An 18888-nucleotide genomic window follows, 5' to 3' on the forward strand; every position below is an offset into this window, starting at 1 on the left:
GTTTTATGAAGTGTTCCCTAATTTTACGAATGATCGATTTGACCAAAAACTTGAATATAATAAAACGTTTGCTCTTTTGGTTAACATTTATTTAATATTGGAATTATCTTAAAAGTATTGGAAAATAAAAATTAATTTCCCAAGTTGATTTCCCGTAGATTGCATTTTTTTTTATAATGGCAACCATGGCTGTTTTGCTAGGGATTTCAAAAACCCATCAAAACCGCTTTTGGCGTCAGTGCCACTCAGTGCTATTCTCCAATTCTAATATTGCTTATTATACAGCTATCTTATAATGTGCTTAAGGTTTTTTATTGATTAACAACAACGCAAAACATAAATTAATAACCATCAAAATTGTTATTACCACAATAATATTTAAACCGTAACTGAATCGTAAATGCGGAGAAACATTTACTTAAACACTATCGGCTCGTTAAATTGAAAAATGCTGTCATTGGTCCTTAATGACAAAAAAAGAGATACGCGAAATTTTCCGTTTCTTCGATTGGTGTATTCTGTACACTGACAGTTTTATCTCTCAGTCATTGGCCGAAAAGAAATGTAACGTTCAGTCTCGCGGATAAAAATGGCCGTGGTGTTGTCTTCGGTGTGCTTTGCTTGAATAATTTCTCGTAAAACTTTGAAGGCATTTAATTAACAAACTTTTCTAAATTATTGTGTATTCAAGGGAAGTGCTTTTTTGTTTAAGTGACTACGAATAGTGTTACGTGACTGACTGTGAAAAATGTCTGAAAGCACAAGCCCAAGTGTGCTAAGTTACTTGAGACAATATAGGTTTCAGAAAAAACCGAATGGCGATGGAAGTAACAGCATTGTTACTATGTCTGGCCCAACGGCGACTGCTCGTGAGTATATTTCTTATCTTTATTTCAATATAGAACACGTGTTACGGTCATTCTATGGGGACTTGCAATGTGTCCAGTGACCCTCGTTTTCAAGGTCTTTTTTTTGTGAGCCGGTAGGTTTTATATCTCAGCAAAATCTATAAGTTAGATTAATTGCTGTATTTGCTTCAGTGCCATTGGTACAAGTCTACATTATGCAATTTGATGAAATGTTGAAAGCTTTCTTTTACTCAGTAGGTTAAAATTAACAGCTGATCGTTGAATAGGTATAATACATAAGTGCAATTATACATATCATGATGGACAATTTATGATTGAAGTGGTTATACTCCATTTCACAGTAACTACATAAGTGATATTCTGTTTCCTTTATATTTCAAAGACACAGCACTCAATTGCAGTAGGTCATTAGTGTTTTATATTATGATTAGACAAAATAATAGTTTATGTACTAAAAAATAACATTACAATAATTTACAGCATGTTATTTTTTCACATAATATGCCTCCAAATCAACAGAAGCATGAGATAAAGCTAGCTTCATTGACAAGGATAGCATTGGATGCATTGTGTGTTCTAATTTTTTCTTTGATATATTGTGTTATTTTTATTTCTTTATTGGTTAATGCTATTATTTGTTATTTACCTAATAATTGAATAGACAAAACTACTCTAAAATAGTGAAAATGTTAAGTTTAGATGCAAGGATTGAATCAATACTTTTAGGTTATAATGTTTAACATTCTAATTTTAAGGATATTATGAATGTATTTCAAAATAATTATTACAAATCTTGTATTAGCATAAATTAAAACGATTTATGAAGGTTAAATATACAAGTATATTTTGATGTTATATCATTCCTTTGTTAGTAAGCATATTCTATTGCTATCAATTATCTTTATAATTATCTTAAATACTGGAAAAACATGCACAAAAATATTGATCAGCTGTTTTTCTGCACACTTAACTTTGCTTTTGCTGAAATAATTTTCGTCTTATTTTTAACCTTATTGTCATAGACATAAGGCTTTATGGTGAAGTTACAAAGTGAATGAGTAACTTTGCTTGGTTGAGACTGGATGGAATAAGAAAATTTTAAACTGAAGGGTAACAAGTTTACGTAAACCAATATTTAAGTGTTTTCAAAACTATAACTTCATCATTCAACTATGTACGGAACATGGGACTGAACAGTTACATAATATGAAATTAATTTACAATCTTAATAATTCCAAAAACCGGCCAAGTGCGTCGAATTCGCGCACGAAGGGTTCTGTACCATTACGCAAAAACGGCAAAAAAAATCACGTTTGTGGTATGGGAGTCCCACTTAAATATTTACATTATTCTGTTTTTAGTATTTGTTGTTATAGCGGCAACAGAAATACATCATCTGTAAAAATTTCAACTGTAACTATCATGGTTCATGAGATTTATTTTTTGCTAATTCTAGAACCTCAAAGCAGAATGCCAGCCCCCAACACCGTAAACAGAAACGGGCCTTTGGTATACAAACGCATCAGGGTGCCCGACTCTGACTCCGATGACCCTGCATCACCAGCCAAGAAGATCATCGTTACCAGCCCGGTGATTGTGACGTCACAGCCTCCCAGCCAGCAGGCAACACCGCAGCCCCTAACTACAGCCATCAGAGAAAAACGATTTAGGAACATGCTGGAAATGTTTCCGGAAGTTTCTCCTATGGTAAGTGAAGTGTTTACAGAAACGGGCCTATGGACAAATACAAGACTCGTAATCCTATGTTTTAATAGGCAAGTCCACAGACAAGTTGTCTCGTGCAAGCAAGGCTATAATGCCAGTTGAGCAAGTTTACAGGAGTTGATTTACTATTTTATAAAATTAATAATTTTGAATTGAAGGAATTATCAACCTACACCTAGAATATGAGATATTTATTTCTGGATTGAAATTAAGATCTATTCTGATTCTCGACAATACACTCGTACACCACTTTGGTAACTTGAATCTCGAGTGTGGCCGCGGTTTGATCAGTCCAGCACATTGACGTCTTCTCTCCTTTCTTCTTCCCCCAAGTTCTAAGAAAAATGTAAATTAGAATTTTTGTTTCAGTTCATAAAGAACACTCTCGTAAAACACAGCTGGAACGAAGAACGCTCAAGAGACGAGCTCCTCAAACACGATCCTGAAAGCAACGACCGAGCGCCGACATCCTCCTCCTACCAGGGTTCCCGTCCCGGCTTCTCCGGACAACGGCCCAACGGCTCCAACATGGGTGTTGTACGCGTGACCAGTACTCCTGCTGGTACTGGAGCTACTACGGTGGTGGTTAGGAAACCGCTGGCGGCGCAGGGTGGGAGGGTCAGGAGAGGCAGCAGTGGGAGTGAGGATGATGATTATGGGGTCAGGAAGGGGAAGGATGATAGGGTTTATGACAGGTAAGATATAAACAATGTAACAACCTTGCACTTAAATTAAAGAAGTTTAACTTCCCTGTTCACAGATAGAAAAATATCACAAAACCTATAATTTTTCCTGAAGGCAAGGTCCAACTGTAGTTCTAAGGAATCGCAAATAACTGAAGAATTATGGTTTTCATTTCTTACTGACTTTATCTTCTTCATTGGTTGCATTGCTACTGCAGTTTGGTAGTTTGTAAAAGTGAACGAGTGCTTTTCGGAGTAATTGGCAGATTTTTAAGCCATGTTATTCTTCCTCTGGATGCTATCTTGCTTTGTATTCTTCCCAGAATTATACTTATTCCCTGTGCTTATTGACCTAACTAATTGCATGTTACTTGTTACAGTGAGGACTCAGACAATGAAGTGACAGACGACCTGGTCGGTGACAAGCGGAAAGTGTTTGAGTTCCTCAACAAAAGCAGTCTCAACGAGTTGTCGCTGCTCAGCGGATGCTCACAGAAGAAAGCTGAGGCAATTATTGCGCAGAGACCGTTCAAAGGATGGGTAGATATGGTAAGTGGGCCCATGAAGATGTACATGTACTGCAGGGACGCCCGGGCGGAAACAGGCAGACAATCGCATATCAGCACTTCACTGAATGAACCTATCAGAAACTTCCCACACGTGAGGCATTTTGTACCCTACCTTACATAAACTTTTATCTCATTGGAAACATGTTTTGTACCTTAATGAGATTCTAGTATCACCTATTATGTACATGACTATGCAATAAATAAATGATAAAATGATAAAAAAATCACTTACAAAGGCCTTCAAGCTAGGCAAGCTAGCACTAAAACATATTTCAACTTTCAGGTAGAAAAATTCAACAGCATCAAGATGCTAAGTACAGAGCTCCTCAACTCAACTCAAGAGCTGTTGACTACCAGAAACAACATTCAAAGGCTTATGAAGAAATGCGTGGGATTGGCGCAGCAGTTGGAAGCGGCTGTGGCGGCGGGAGCCGGCCTGCTTAAACAACCCGCCATAATGGACTCTAGGTAATTTATTTATTTATTTTACCAATGTGAAAAGCTACCAGTCAGTGTCAGAACCTTTAGACTAGATAGATCAGACAGGCCCCAAATATTTTGTAATTTTTGTATTCTGGTATGCTGGAAACAAAGAAGATGATGAAACCATAAATGAGCACATCGGGCATTTTATGGCCAGATTTAGGCTTGAAATTTATGCAAATCCTTTTTAGCGTCCAAATGTTTTTTTGTCTGCATGCCTTTCTTTTATGTACTATGTTGTGGCGTCAAATAAATGTATTTTCTTTCTTTTCTTTCTTTCTTTTAAATTTGTGCATTTCTATTAATAGGGATTATTACTGCCAACTGTAAACCATAGATAGGGTAACTACCCTACGGTAAGTAAACCGTAGGGTAAGTTTACCGTAAACAGTTTTTTGGCAAGTTTTCACAGATTTTTTGTTAGGAATATGAAGACATTGATGCATCAAGGAGGTTTGTTATTGAAAACTTAATTGGCTGACTGGTAGAGAATTCCTTCTATTCAACATTAACTTCGCCTTGCTCAGTGTTTTGTATACTTTAAATTAACTAAATAAATATAACATGCTGTTTATTTTCTTACCAGTTTAACTCTAGCCCCATACCAGATTGTTGGTCTCAACTGGCTAGCAGTGCTACATAAGCAGGGTGTGTCCGGAATCCTAGCCGATGAGATGGGACTTGGCAAGACTGTGCAAGTCATAGCTTTCCTGGCACATTTGAAGGAAACCGGACAAGCCAAGGGCACTCATCTGATTGTTGTGCCGGCTTCAACACTCGGTAAGCTCAAATTTTTACCCCATTACGACTAAGTAAAAAGGAAGTGAAAGGGATAACCCTTTCACTTCCCTTTCTATTATAAGATAGTAGCAGTTTATGTTTGTTAGTATGTACACATGTGGAAATCCACATGCTTAAATTCGCAGTCTGACTAGAGAATAAGTCCCATGGCAAATTATCTGAAAAATTTATCATGGGATTCTCAGTTTTATTTTAAGTATTTTTTTTTGTGCTCACAAATCACGGGGCCAGGTTTCCCTACGTGGACCCCAGCTCAGGCTTGTGAGCGAGATAGCTGGTAAACAGCGATAGCCCGCTCGCACACCAGATTATGTAGGAGATTCGTGACATTTTGCGTGATATGCCACTGCCTTAAATAATTGGAATACTTGTTATAGACAACTGGTGCGGCGAACTCTCCCGCTGGTGTCCCGCCATACGCGTGAGCAAGTACTACGGGCACCCCGAGGAGCGCCGCCAGCTGCGGATACAGTACGCGCGGGGCATGGATAATATAGACGTCATACTTACCACGTATGTGTACTTACTTAAGTTTACAAATTGTCAGTCTTGCAGGTGATCATTGTGACAAGCCAAGGGACGGTTGGACCATCCGTCACTAATCGCTGTTAACCCGTTGACCGCCCAAGACGTCAACTGACGTGCGCAACTACAGCCCAATATCAACCTTCGTGCATTCGGGATTAAGCTCAATTTCCCGTCATTTTCGCATTGATATTGTGTAAAAACCTTGACAGTTTGTTCACACACAGATTTAAGAAGCAGCAAACGGGGGTATTATGGTTAGTGCGACTGGGCTAAGACAGACATTTTAGAGACTATAAAGATTCGGAAACTGCAGTACTTTGGTCATGTATTGCGAAATGACAGATATAACCTCCTCCAACTGATAATACAGGGGAAAATCCATGGCAAACGGAAACGTGGAAGAAGACGTACCTCGTAGCTCAAAAACCTCAGCACCTGAGGTTTTTGAGCCACGAGGTACGTCTTAGGGTTAGATGAGCACCACATCGCTGTTTGGAGCTGCAGCGTCAAAAGTGAAAATAGCCCTGCCCTAATGATAGCCAACCTCCAGCAGGAGACGGCACCATAAGAAGAAGAAGAAGACTGGGCTAAAATCGTATATCTATCAGAATCAATACTCCCGAAAACTTTAGAAATGACTCCTTACAGAACTTTTATCCATAACTCACTAATGTCAAAACCTTAGTCAAAAGAATCAGCACCACCGGAAACCTTGAAAATGACTCCCATGTTCATGTCCATACCTTTATTCTTTGTTCAGGTACACGATGGTGAGCAGTTGCCCAGAAGAACGCAAGATGTTCCGCATAACGCCGCTGCACTACGTCATCTACGACGAAGCTCACATGTTGAAAAACATGTCTACCCAGCGATATGATAATCTACTCAAAATTAAGGTTGATTTACATTTTCACTTTGCTGTAACATAACCCAGTTCTATGTCCAACTTTACTACAATTAGAACACTGTGTGCTCTGATTGGGTATTAACAGCAACTTTATTTTGGCTCACTATCTTTTCTTGTACATGATATGTATGTCGCAGTTTTCGAACGGCATATTCCAGGACATCTGATAAACCAATAGAACCTCCATAGAATGCCACTTTTGTCGTACAAAGTTAATTTTAACGCGACTTAATTTTAATTTAAAGTCAGAGTCTCAATCTTAGTAAAAGTAAACAAACCGGTCTCTACTTTCACGAAATATATCTAGTGTTTATAAGCCCTTTAAATTATTATTTATTAAATGTAATATTAACGAAATATATATCCTAATAGTCGAAACACCGTCTCCTGCTAACGGGTACACCGCTCCAAAACAACCTGCTCGAACTGATGTCGCTGCTCTGCTTCGTGATGCCGCATATGTTCTCCGGGAAAACGGACGACCTTAAGAGCTTGTTCCAGAAGAATTCAGTAAGCTATTCTCATATCTAAGGCAGAATATCAGTGCCTTGCTCGAAAGATTGAAGCGTAATATAGCTGTGTCGGCACCCTTTTGCTGTTGCTGCAATAAAATAAAATAAAAATATCGTTTATTTCAGGCTTTCAGCCCATACTACAAGCACATGACGTCACAAAATAATAATAAAAGCAAACACAGTGCAAGTCTTTCCGCTATTCCTGTTGGTGTCATGTCTCTAATATTTATAAGATTTTGTATTTTGTTTTAACTGATTGTGTATTTTGTTAATTGTGTATTTTTCTGTTTGTCGATATTTCTAAATTGTGTGTATTTGCAGCATCAAACAAATAAACTCTTTATCTATCTATCTAATTTATATCAAAACATAAAATATTAAATCTAGCTGCGTTAACACCGTAGAAGTTTTTCATCTTACTTTTCAGTAAAGCAGAGGTGGTGTCCACATAGATTTTCGTACATTGAACCGCCTGTTGATATCTCTATTGCACGCGCATAATTAAAAGAAGGGTGTAATTCATATCATTTTTTTTTTCAGAAATCTCTCCGAACCACAAAGAAAGGCGACGGCACCAAAGAAGACGACGCTCCCCCATTCGAACAAAGCCAGATCACGCAAGCCAAACGCATCATGAAACCTTTCGTGCTGCGTCGGTTAAAGCGTGACGTACTACAAGACTTGCCTAAAAAGAGCAATCATACGGAGTTGTGCGCTATGTCAGATAGACAGGAGAAGTTGTATAAGCATCTTATTGCTGGGTTCGCGGCTAAGGATGGAACGGTAAGTAATATTATATGAAAATTTGAAACCTGCTTTTTTTGTAAGGCAAACGCGGTATGAAACCTTTCGTGCTGCGTCGGTTAAAGCGAGATGTACTACAAGACTTGCCTAAGAAGAGCAATCATACGGAGTTGTGCGCCATGTCAGATATACAGGAGAAGTTGTATAAGCATCTTATTGCTGGGTTCGCGGCTAAGGATGGAACGGTAAGTAATATTATATAAAAATTTGAAACTTGCTTTTTTTGTAAGGCAAACGCGTCATGAAACCTTTCGTGCTGCGTCGGTTAAAGCGAGATGTACTACAAGACTTGCCTAAGAAGAGCAATCATACGGAGTTGTGCGCTATGTCAGATAGACAGGAGAAGTTGTATAAGCATCTTATTGCTGGGTTCGCGGCTAAGGATGGAACGGTAAGTAATATTAACATTTGAAACGTGAGTTTAGGACCATATGGTGGATTTTTTTAAATAAAAATTAAAAAGCTTTTATTTCGGATTATATATCCATAGAAGACTTAATACTACCGAACATACCTATTACAAAATTAATGTACGTTAAACTATGTCACGCTAAGTATCGGCATCGGGAGCATAAAATAGTTTGTAGAAGAACAAAATTTATGGCAGAAATCTAAAATTCCATTTTATATCCTGTAAGCAGAGCCAAACATAAATTGAAAAATTTAACGGAAGAAAGTCAGGCAGTAAAAACTACTTTTAATGTTTTACATTTACTTTATATTTACTTAAAATTCAGTACCTATTCGCAATCCGTATAAGCCAGTAATATTCTTCAATTTATGAATTTAAAATACCTTTTTCTCCAACCAGATCCACGCAACAATGGAGCAAAGCGGCATTTCCATGATGATGGACATGCGGAAACTAGCCAACCATCCCTGCCTCCTCCGATACTTCTACGAGGCTGATACCGTTCGGACGATAGCAAAGCGCCTCGCCAAGGACCCCACATACAAGGAGAAAAACGAGCAATACGCGTTCGAGGATCTCATGTGTCTCTCGGACTTTCAGATACACCAGCTCACTCAAACCCATAATGTGAGTATTGTTGAACATGTTTAAACTTGTGGATTACTTATACCAATCCCTCAAGGACCACAAGTATTAGAAGAATGAGCAATACGCGTTGGAAGATCTCATGTGAGTCACTTACCTAGTCGGCTCATAAGTTCTGTCATATACATAGTATCAAATAAAATCAAAAGTTTAAGTTTATTCCGTATAATTTGTACAGCGTTTGAAAGCTTATAAACTAGAGAATCTAAATGTATAACATTTATTCAAAATGACCGCCATAATTATCTACACAGGCTTGAAGTCTTCGTGGCCAGTCGTCAATGGATTCACGCACCACTTTCATGTCGATATTGGCCACTGCCGTAGCAAGAGATTTTTTCAGCGAGTCTAGATTTGCATGAGGTTTTGAGCACACCTTTTCCTCTAAATACTGCCATATTTTATAGTCTAAAGGATTAAGATCTGGGCTAGAGGAGGGCCAATCTTCATGCCGTATAAAGTCGATTTTATTGGAGGCGAGCCAGGCTTGTGTAGACTTTGCCTTATGGGCTGGAGCAGAGTCCTGCTGGAAAACCCAATGCTGGTTTAGAAACATCGTATGGGATAGTGGTTTCACAATATTAGTCAACACCGTGTCTTGGTACACTTTGGCACTAGTTTTTACTCCTTTCTCACAAAAATGCATACTAGTGACGCCCGCATAAGAAACTCCCAGCCAAACCATCACAGATGAATCACCCTTCATCTGACCTCTTTGAATACGGGGAATGCTATTAGACGCTTCTTTACTATTGCGAGCGTACACTCTATCATTTTGTTTATTACAGTTTTCTTCTATGTCAAAAATTTTCTCGTCCGAAAACAGTATACAACGGTGCTTATTTTTAGCGTACTTCTTCAATAAAGCTTTAGATCTTTTAAGCCTTAAAGCTTTAAGCCGACCATTGAGAAGATGGCCAGTTTTTCGTTTATAAGCACGAAGTCTCAGGTCTTGATTAAGCACTCTTTTCACCGTGTTTTTGCTCAAACCCATCTGGAGGGCCATAACTTTTTGTTTCCTAGCGGGATTTCTGGCAATGCGTGCCCTAATTGCTTGTACAACCGCTGGAGTCCTAGCTGTACGCGGACGACCGCTTCTTTTCTTGTCATTTAAACTAGAGACCTCACTGTATCTTTCTATGGTACGATACACAAATCTTAGAGAGAATTTTAAATTTTCAAGTAGCTTAAAAATTTTAGTCGGCGAGTGACCACAACGATATAGTGCAATTATTGCGGTACGGCTATCTTTAAGCTTCCACTCCATGTTGAAGAAAACAGAAAATTGCAAAATTATACTACTCAAATATTTAATAAAGATTCGAAATTCAAATGCAGAACGGTTTTTGTTTTAGGAGTTCCAAATTTAAATTTTAAAGGCCAGTGACAGAACTTATGAGCCGACTAGGTAATTTCAAACTTCAAAATTATGCGATATTGGTATTAAGAAAAGGTAATAGGGAAGATATTTGCTGAGAGGGCCAAATGGATTTACCCGAGTTAGAAGTTAAGCGACACATGTGTCTCTCGGACTTTCAAATACACCAGCTCACTCAAAACCATAGTGTGAGTATTGAACATGTCCAAACAGCTCTGTTTATTTTCCAGATACAAAAATAATAGTTTGATTGGTTTATTCACTATCCAGTCAACGCAATTAACTCATTCAGTCCCATAGTGTTCGTTTTTTCTGGCAAATTCTGTTATATTTTTGTAACTTCTTGTTCCGCTCCGATAACGGTGATCTGTATGATTTTCTATTTCTTGTTATTTAGTAACAGGTATCTGAATAAAATGGCATTTTTATATACTACATTGAAATGAACAAATAATATAATTTATTACTCTGCTACTATTAGGGCAAATAATATAATTGATTTTGATAGTTTACTATTGTAAAATTAAGTTAAATTAATGCATGTCACGTTTGTGGTTTCAAATTCACATTGTTTAGTTCTTTAGCACTAGATCTAGAGATAGTTTAATTGAATTGTACAAACAAGTCTTGTCTGAGCAATCATAATTATCTAATTTAAGTAGTGGAAACTGTTTTGGCTTATGTATGTATTTAAGTGTAATTATCTATATGTGTCATTTTTCGCTGTTTGTTTCCCATTATCAATAAAAAAAATAGGTTTACAGAAAAATTATTAGGTACATAATATTGGAAGTATAAAAAACATCAGTATGCAACCTACAACACTCGCCTTTTTTACCGCTTTTATTTTTTAGCTTTTGCATAAAGCACTATTTTGTAATTCATCAAATAAAAAATCTGCTGAGTAATTTCCCTATTTCTCTTTCAGAGTATAAGCCAATTCGCCCTCCCAATAAGCCTCATCCTGGACTCCGGCAAGTTCCTCAAGCTGGACGAGATGCTGCCTAAACTGAAGGAGGAAGGCCACAGGGTGCTGGTGTTCAGCCAGTTCACTATGATGCTGGACGTTATAGAGCCGTATCTCATTCACCGCCAGTACCGGTATCTGAGGCTGGACGGACAGACCGCCGTCACGGACAGGTCAGTTTACAAATGTCTTAGACACCACACTTGTCCACAAGCCGTCAGATACATCGGAGCAGCTTAGGTGCTTAAAAATATCTTTAACATCAAGATAATATCTCCCGCCCCTCTCGCCAGTCAATGGCCTTCCCGCGGCCGGGGGGACGGTGCGTAAAAGCATGCGCCTGATAGATTATATTGTTAACAATAGCTTTCTATCAAAGAATTACGTTGTGATTAAAAATGGGTAGGTAGATTTCTTTTACTTGACATTCCAAATCAGTACAATACAAATACTATTTTTAGTATACCTTTTTATAAATACTTATGATTCCTGGATGTAAATAAATTATCGAATTTCCATATCTAAAGTAAACTATTGTTGTGATAATTGCATTTCAAAATGTAGCTGTTAGCTAATAGGGAAATAGGTATAGAAAATAATAAGAAATGAATTATAAATCATGTTGTTTTATTTCAAATGATCAAAAAAAAGTATAGGATCTAGGGTATTTATATATTTTACACTCTTTTAGAAACAATTGTTCTAAACAACTTTATACATCAACAATAGTTAGCTAAATGGGGTCTTATTTTGTATATACCTGGTTTCAAAACAAATCAATAAGTAAATTACTGAAAGGTATTTTAATTAGAAAAATATTACTAGTATAATTATGAGAACCAGATTTATACATGTTTTATGTTAAACAGTGGTTAACGGTTTTTAGGCCGAGAATCTCATATATTTCAATTCATAATATGCCTAGACCGTTTATTTATAATTAGCAAAGCAAAGGCAACTACTGAGGATAGCAATTGAAATTATTTACAGAAATAAATCAATTGCAGAAATTTAATAAAAACTATACACAATAAAATACAGATTAATAAGGCAGGACCATACCTGTTGTTTACTAGTAGCTTGCTGGAAACGAACTGAGCTGCAAACTGAGCTCCCTGGCATTTTATAGTGGCAAAGAGCAATCAAGCTAGTTATCAGCAAAGCAACTTTTAAAATAAATACATTATAAAACTTGATCATAAATATTATCATTCTATTTCGAATCACATTAAAAAATAATATTCTTAATTTTTATTACTTTACAATATCATGAAGTTATACTTAGACTTAATATGACACTAAACCGAAATATTAACAGTCGACTTGTCAGTCGTTGTATTTACTACATATTATAAAAATAGGCTACATTTTGAAATGCAATTATCACAACAATAGTTTACTTTAGATATGGAAATTCGATAATTTATTTACATCCAGGAATCATAAGTATTTATAAAAAGGTATACTAAAAATAGTATTTGTATTGTACTGATTTGGAATGTCAAGTAAAAGAAATCTACCTACCCATTTTTAATCACAACGTAATTCTTTGATAGAAAGCTATTGTTAACAATATAATCTATCACGCCCACTCCGTAAACAAAAAAAAAGACCCCTAACTTCGTTACCCCCCGGGCGAAAGGACTCGAAAATATTCTGAATGGCTTTGAGGAAACAGGGTACGGACTGTCTTCTTTCTTTGTGTAGCTCGACAGTGGAAGAGAAAGCAATACTGCTCTTGCTCTAATCGCTGGCTTTGCTCAGATCTTCGTGAACACCTTGGCCACTCCGATATATCCGATGGCGACTATATCACACGTATTTGTTCACTCATATTGAATGAGGAACAGAGTGTTGGTGTTCAGCCAGTTCAGTATGAAAAGGTCGCCGATCTTGTAATAGGGATGATGACACATGTTGAATTTTATAACAAAATTTACTAACATAGATAGCAAATGAGCAATTTATCACAATAATGTAGATATTAAAATAATATCTGGAAACAATACAAAAATACAGGACTTGAAAGTTTCAAAATTTAAGTAATTTTTTAACTTCCAAAAAGGAAAAAAAGTAAGGGTACCATTCGATTCCTTCCATTTTATCTATAAAAAGATTTTATGGCAACTATATACATAAACCCAATGTTTCACCGACAAAAACGCAATTTTCTTGTTTGTCCATACATTCAAAATGGGCTCTCAGTGAACTTGACGTCACATTCACTTATGATTTTGTTAGGAGCGTTTCGCGAGTGAAGTACGACTGTCGGTCTTTGACTATCATTTTTGACTTTTGTATTGCTTTAATGCAATGGGTCCAGTATAGACATTTGATCCTAAAAATAAACCTGATTGATTGATAACATTAATGAAAATTTGTCATCTAGCCTATTGTGTCCACAGACAAGATCTAATAGATCAATACAACGCCGAGGACATCTTCGTGTTCCTACTGTCGACGCGCGCCGGCGGGCTCGGCATCAACCTCACCGCCGCCGACACCGTCATCATTCACGACATCGACTTCAACCCGTACAACGACAAGCAGGCCGAGGACAGGTAACTAACGACACGTGTGCGTCACTGTCTCGGCATCAACCTCACCGCCGCCGACACCGTAATCATTCACGACATCGACTTCAACCCGTACAACGACAAGCAGGCCGAGGACAGGTACCTAACGACACGTGTGCGTCACTGTCTCGGCATCAACCTCACCGCCGCCGACACCGTCATCATTCACGACATCGACTTCAACCCGTACAACGACGAGCAGGCAGAGGACAGGTAACTAACGACACGTGTGCGTCACTGGCTCGGACTCGTCAACCTCACCGCCGCCGACATCGTCATCATACACGACATCGACTTCAACCCGTACAACGACAAGCAGGCCGAAGACAGGTAAACATTTGTCAACTAGTGTCATTTTACTCTCAGGCACCGCTTAAATGATTCGCAGTCCTCAACTGTGCGTTTCTCCAGAAACTTCCTGCCTCACACAAGTAAACTGGAATGAATTAGCTCCATGCATGTTTTTTTTTTTATATTTGTAGTCATAATTTATATCGTTTGAACACCGCAAAAAATTAAAATACTTTTGTAAACCTTCACATTATTTTATTAAAAAATATTTAAAATGTTGAACATTTTTTAGCGGTTGAAACGCTCATATTCTTTGGCGCGAATTCGACAGAGCGTGATGATGTCACTCGTTGGACGGCCCAACTGAAGTTTGCTTAAATTGCTACTAATGACACTTATGTGAACTGATCTGTCGAACGCGTGACGTCACGTGACGTTTCGCGTGTTTCGCTCACTAGCTTTTCGCGGGCATAATTTTTGTACTTTTCATTTATTATTTTAAGCAATTAAATGATAATTTAATAACGGAAATGCATTTGTAAAATGATATAACGGTAACAAACATACGAATAAAAAATATTTCGTTCAAATATATACTTCATGCATGAGGCTAATTGTGGACCCGCGGAATTTCTGGACCGATACCATCTTCAAACTTTTAACGATAGAGCATACTCCCATCTTAAAGGGTGGCAATGCACTTGTAACCTCTCTGGTGTTGCTGTCCATGGTAACTGGCCATCAGGCTCGTCTACTCGTTTCTATAAGAAAAATACAAGATTTAATGTACGTCCCTCACTATCTTTATATCTTCAGACTTATTATAAAGTATACTTTGTTGTCCAGGTGTCATCGCATGGGTCAAACGCGACCAGTGACAATCTACCGATTGCTGAGCTCTGGTACTATCGAGGAGGGCATCTACCAGGTCGCACAAGAAAAGCTCAATCTCGAGAAGGAGGTCACCGGCGCTGACGGTAACTATCTGTCTCTCTCTCTTATCTTAGCGTTTATCATCGAATGAGCCACGCCCAGTGACTTTATAATCTAAGAACGCGGACTGGTCGCATGCGGCGAGCGTTGGCCCACGCGACTCGATCAAAATGGGCCGAATATGGACTTTGCCGCCAGTCAGCCAGCCAGTTCATACCTGAACTGAGCCCCATTTACTATTAGTTTTTTTTAATATCTAAGATATATAACATATAAGATATGTAACATGCTTGCACATGGCGGGCCATATTTCTGGCAAACTTGGAGGTATACAACTTATTTTGCCGCCATTTTGTTTTGGCGGCGCCATTTTGTTGTTGCATGAAATTTACTTTGTAGATACGGCAAATTTATTATGGAGCGTTTTACGACGGAACAACGTGTTTTAATTATTAAAACGTTTTACTCAATCCAATCATGTATTGCGGAAACTCTTAAGAAAATTGCGTCCAATTTTTGGTAGAAATCACTTACCTTCGCGGCTAACGATAGCTCGTTTAGTGAATAAATTTGAGCAGTACGGCATCGTAACAGATAAAGCAGTTCCTCATCGTGTCATCAATTAAAACAAAATATTCGAGACACAGTCACTGAGATAACGCAGGAAATGTAAAGAAAAACGCGATTAAAAGGGTTCACATCTGCCATGCTGCTAGAGGTGGACATTTGTCTGACATTATTTTCCATTATTATTCACAACGGCGGGACTTAATCGCGTAAAATAAGTTTTAAATTTACCTCCGACGTTTCGATGACGAAGTGGTCCCCGTGGTCTCGGAGAAAGTCCGGCCGTTGTGAATAATAATGAGTATGAATCGTGAAAGTTTAAATCATTGTTTTCCATGTTTAACTGCCGGCCCTAAATACTATATTTAACAAGGAATACTTAATATTTTTTTATATTTCATAGAATAAAATTCTAAAACGAATGTGTATACCTGTTATTTGGCCACCCTGTATAAAATAAACTTTTATTCTATTCTATTCTCTAAAATAATCCAAAAACAATCGGATGCATTTATTTCTTACTTTTATTTTCAGAAAACGATACTCAAGAACAAAAGAACGTGGTGCGACTTCTGTCAGCCGCGCTCGGCCTCACCACGAACAAATGATATTCGGCCGTGCAAGAGCCAGTGCTACCTGCTACACAGTGACTTTATATTTTATAGGTTAGTACCTAAATAATGGATTGATTGCTGACTGTTGGTGAACCTTAATGCGGTGTGTTAAGGACTATGTATCGTTAGTTAAGTGTTGTACTGATCGGAACTTCTGGCAGAGTTTTTAAGGATAGGAGGTTAAAGAGACCAATAAACGGTCTTCACGATTGCCCTTTAGTCATGGAACGCCACAATTAGAACGTGTTTACATTGTCCGATTCGAAATCGAATGTCGGATGACCTGCGGAGAAAAACGGCGTTTAAAAAACGCTTTTACTTACTTACTTACTCCGTTAGCTCAGCGACCCAAAATGAGATTTGGCCTTCGACACAAGACAGCAGCACTTTTCTCGATCCTGTGCGAGAAAACGCTTTTAAGGGTCTTTATTTTAAACACATAAGGTCCAAATAAAACTGAAGACCTAAATGTGTTTTGGCCATTTTGTATTTAAATCAGAAAAAGATATTCTGTCAGAAATTCCAATCTGTACCTCATATTTAGTTCCATGGAACTGAAACTTATTGCCCGAATATAAACTCTATTACTTAACTGTTAAGAACAGTCACATGGAACAAATGGGACACACCCAATTTTGTATTTGCATTTGAAATTATTGATGAATTTGAATGGTTCTTGATTGAAAGATTACTGTGAATATTGATTGTAAATTGTATTTAAAATTTCTATGTTATTGAATTAAGGTATGTTTCCGGTATTGTAGATGTAGACGCCGTTTTTTTATTCGCATCTAAATTAAGACTTGACCAACATTTGTTTTATAAAGCTTGACCAGAAATACATATTAAAATTAAATTAAATTAAAATTCATTTAATTCGAGTATCTGATGTGACTCATAAGTACATTATACAAACATTAAACAAAAACACAAGCATTAAACAAAACACAAACATTAAACAAACAAACTACAAAAATTACATAAAGGTAGGTAACTGTGGTAAACACATTGACACCCTTCATCTATTTCTCAATGTGTTTACCACAGTGCCGCCGGGCGTATGAAGTCCGCAGCAAAATGTGATATACGGACAAAACTTGTCCGCAATCATTTCTAGGACGCTGTTGGAGCTGGCGCGGACGCGTCGCACCAGGGACGCGGCTCGCAGGCGCATAGTAGCTTTAAAACACGCCACATGCGCCTCCGCAAACATCCCTGACGCGCTGCAATATCGCGGCAGCCCCATCAGCGCCCTAAACGCGTTATTATATTGTACTTGTAGGGCCTTATACGACTTCAAGGTGAACTTTCGCCACAGACTGCAGGTGTAAAATGTCGTGCAAAAAGCTCTGAACAATGTCACTTTACTTTCCTTTGAGCACCGAGCAAATCTGCGTGCAATCATATTAGCTCTGATCGATAAGGCCCTACGTTCCCGTTCTATATCAGCATCGTCCTTGAGGTCGGCAGTAACTAAATGACCTAGATACTTGTACTGGTATACCCTTTGCAGGGCAACCGTGTTTAGTTTGATAGTAGGTATTACAGATGGTATTTTAGACTCGACCCCAAACACCATGTACTGACTTTTATTCACATTATACATGAGTCCGTGCGTGTGTGCATAATCCTCACATACTTTAAGCAACCTTCTGATGCCACAGACTGACGCACTCAACAGCACCATGTCGTCGGCATAGCTCAAGTTGTTCATACTAACCCCGTCTATGTGACAGCCCGCATGCATGCTGCTGAGCGCGACAATAAGCTCATTTATATATAGGTTGAAAAGTGATGGTGAGCTCAACCTCCCCTGCCTCACCCCACATTCCAACCTATACGTCTCAGACAATGTACCTGCCCATCTCACGTTGTTGATCTGGTTTCCATACCAATATCTAAATATACCTATCAGATCGGGAGCTAAGTTAATTCCCTCTAGTTTCTTCCACAGTATATCGTAGGAAACCAGATCAAACGCTTTTGATAAATCTAGGTAACAAGCATACACTGGCGTATTCCGGTCAACATAATACGCGGCGGTATGCTTAAGGCACAGGATAGCACTTTCAGTTGACAGCCCGGGCCTGAACCCGAACTGATTGTCATGCAACAAAAGGTTTTTATTCAACTGCGCATTAAGCACACCGTCCAGTACCTTTGCCATAACAGTAGCGAGCGATATCGGTCTATAGTTATTTTTACTAGTTAGGTCTCCTGTCTTATTTTTCACCACTGGTATGACAACGGTTTTTATTAAGTCGAGGGGCAGGTAAGAATGGGATACGCACAGAGAATAAAACATTGCAAGTACACGCAGGATATGACGACCAGCACACCGTAGATGCTCCACACTGAGGCCATCGTGACCAGGTGACTTACCACCAGACATGGATTTAATGGCTTTGGCTACCTCTGAGACTGATATCCTTGTCGCCTGTCTATCCACAATAGCCCCAACGCAGGCCCCTCTTTCCCGTGACGGTGTTATGCTTGGTTTCACAATAAAGTGGTCTCTGAATATATTAGCAATAGTCTCATGATCCGCTACCCCTTCAACGCTCGCCGGCGGGCCAGGCCTAGCATTTAGCTTGCTAGTTGACTTCCAAAATGCCTTAAAA

At 38.3% G+C, this 18888-nt stretch overlaps 1 protein-coding gene and 1 long non-coding RNA gene across 2 annotated transcripts; one reads left to right on the forward strand and one right to left on the reverse strand.

Annotated features, from left to right (window-relative positions):
* Positions 1–444: 444 nt before the first annotated feature.
* LOC134746257 (SWI/SNF-related matrix-associated actin-dependent regulator of chromatin subfamily A containing DEAD/H box 1 homolog) lies at positions 445–16530 on the forward strand. Its single transcript, XM_063680596.1, has 15 exons — positions 445–869; positions 2326–2576; positions 2964–3289; positions 3658–3826; positions 4130–4314; positions 4916–5109; positions 5508–5643; positions 6419–6554; positions 6938–7075; positions 7621–7863; positions 8696–8923; positions 11248–11459; positions 13692–13847; positions 15000–15130; positions 16188–16530. The coding sequence occupies exons 1-15, from the start codon at positions 749–751 to the stop codon at positions 16259–16261; spliced, it is 2700 nt and encodes an 899-aa protein (XP_063536666.1). The 5' UTR covers positions 445–748; the 3' UTR covers positions 16262–16530.
* On the reverse strand, positions 13687–13953 carry LOC134746258 (uncharacterized). The gene is made up of 2 exons (XR_010128222.1): positions 13888–13953; positions 13687–13773 (listed from the first exon to the last, which is right to left on the reverse strand). It is a non-coding gene; the product is annotated as an uncharacterized LOC134746258 (long non-coding RNA).
* Positions 16531–18888: the final 2358 nt, after the last annotated feature.

The sequence above is a fragment of the Cydia strobilella genome, chromosome 12 (assembly GCF_947568885.1).
Source record: "Cydia strobilella chromosome 12, ilCydStro3.1, whole genome shotgun sequence".
Taxonomy (NCBI): domain Eukaryota; kingdom Metazoa; phylum Arthropoda; class Insecta; order Lepidoptera; family Tortricidae; genus Cydia; species Cydia strobilella.

Excerpts from the sequence above, each read along its gene's own strand:
- LOC134746257 (XM_063680596.1), top strand. The coding sequence starts at position 749 with ATGTCTGAAAGCACAAGCCCAAGTGTGCTAAGTTACTTGAGACAATAT. Across the intron at positions 5,110-5,507 it reads TGTGCCGGCTTCAACACTCG|ACAACTGGTGCGGCGAACTC; the intron begins GTAAGCTCAAAT and ends TACTTGTTATAG. Across the intron at positions 7,076-7,620 it reads GCTTGTTCCAGAAGAATTCA|AAATCTCTCCGAACCACAAA; the intron begins GTAAGCTATTCT and ends TTTTTTTTTCAG.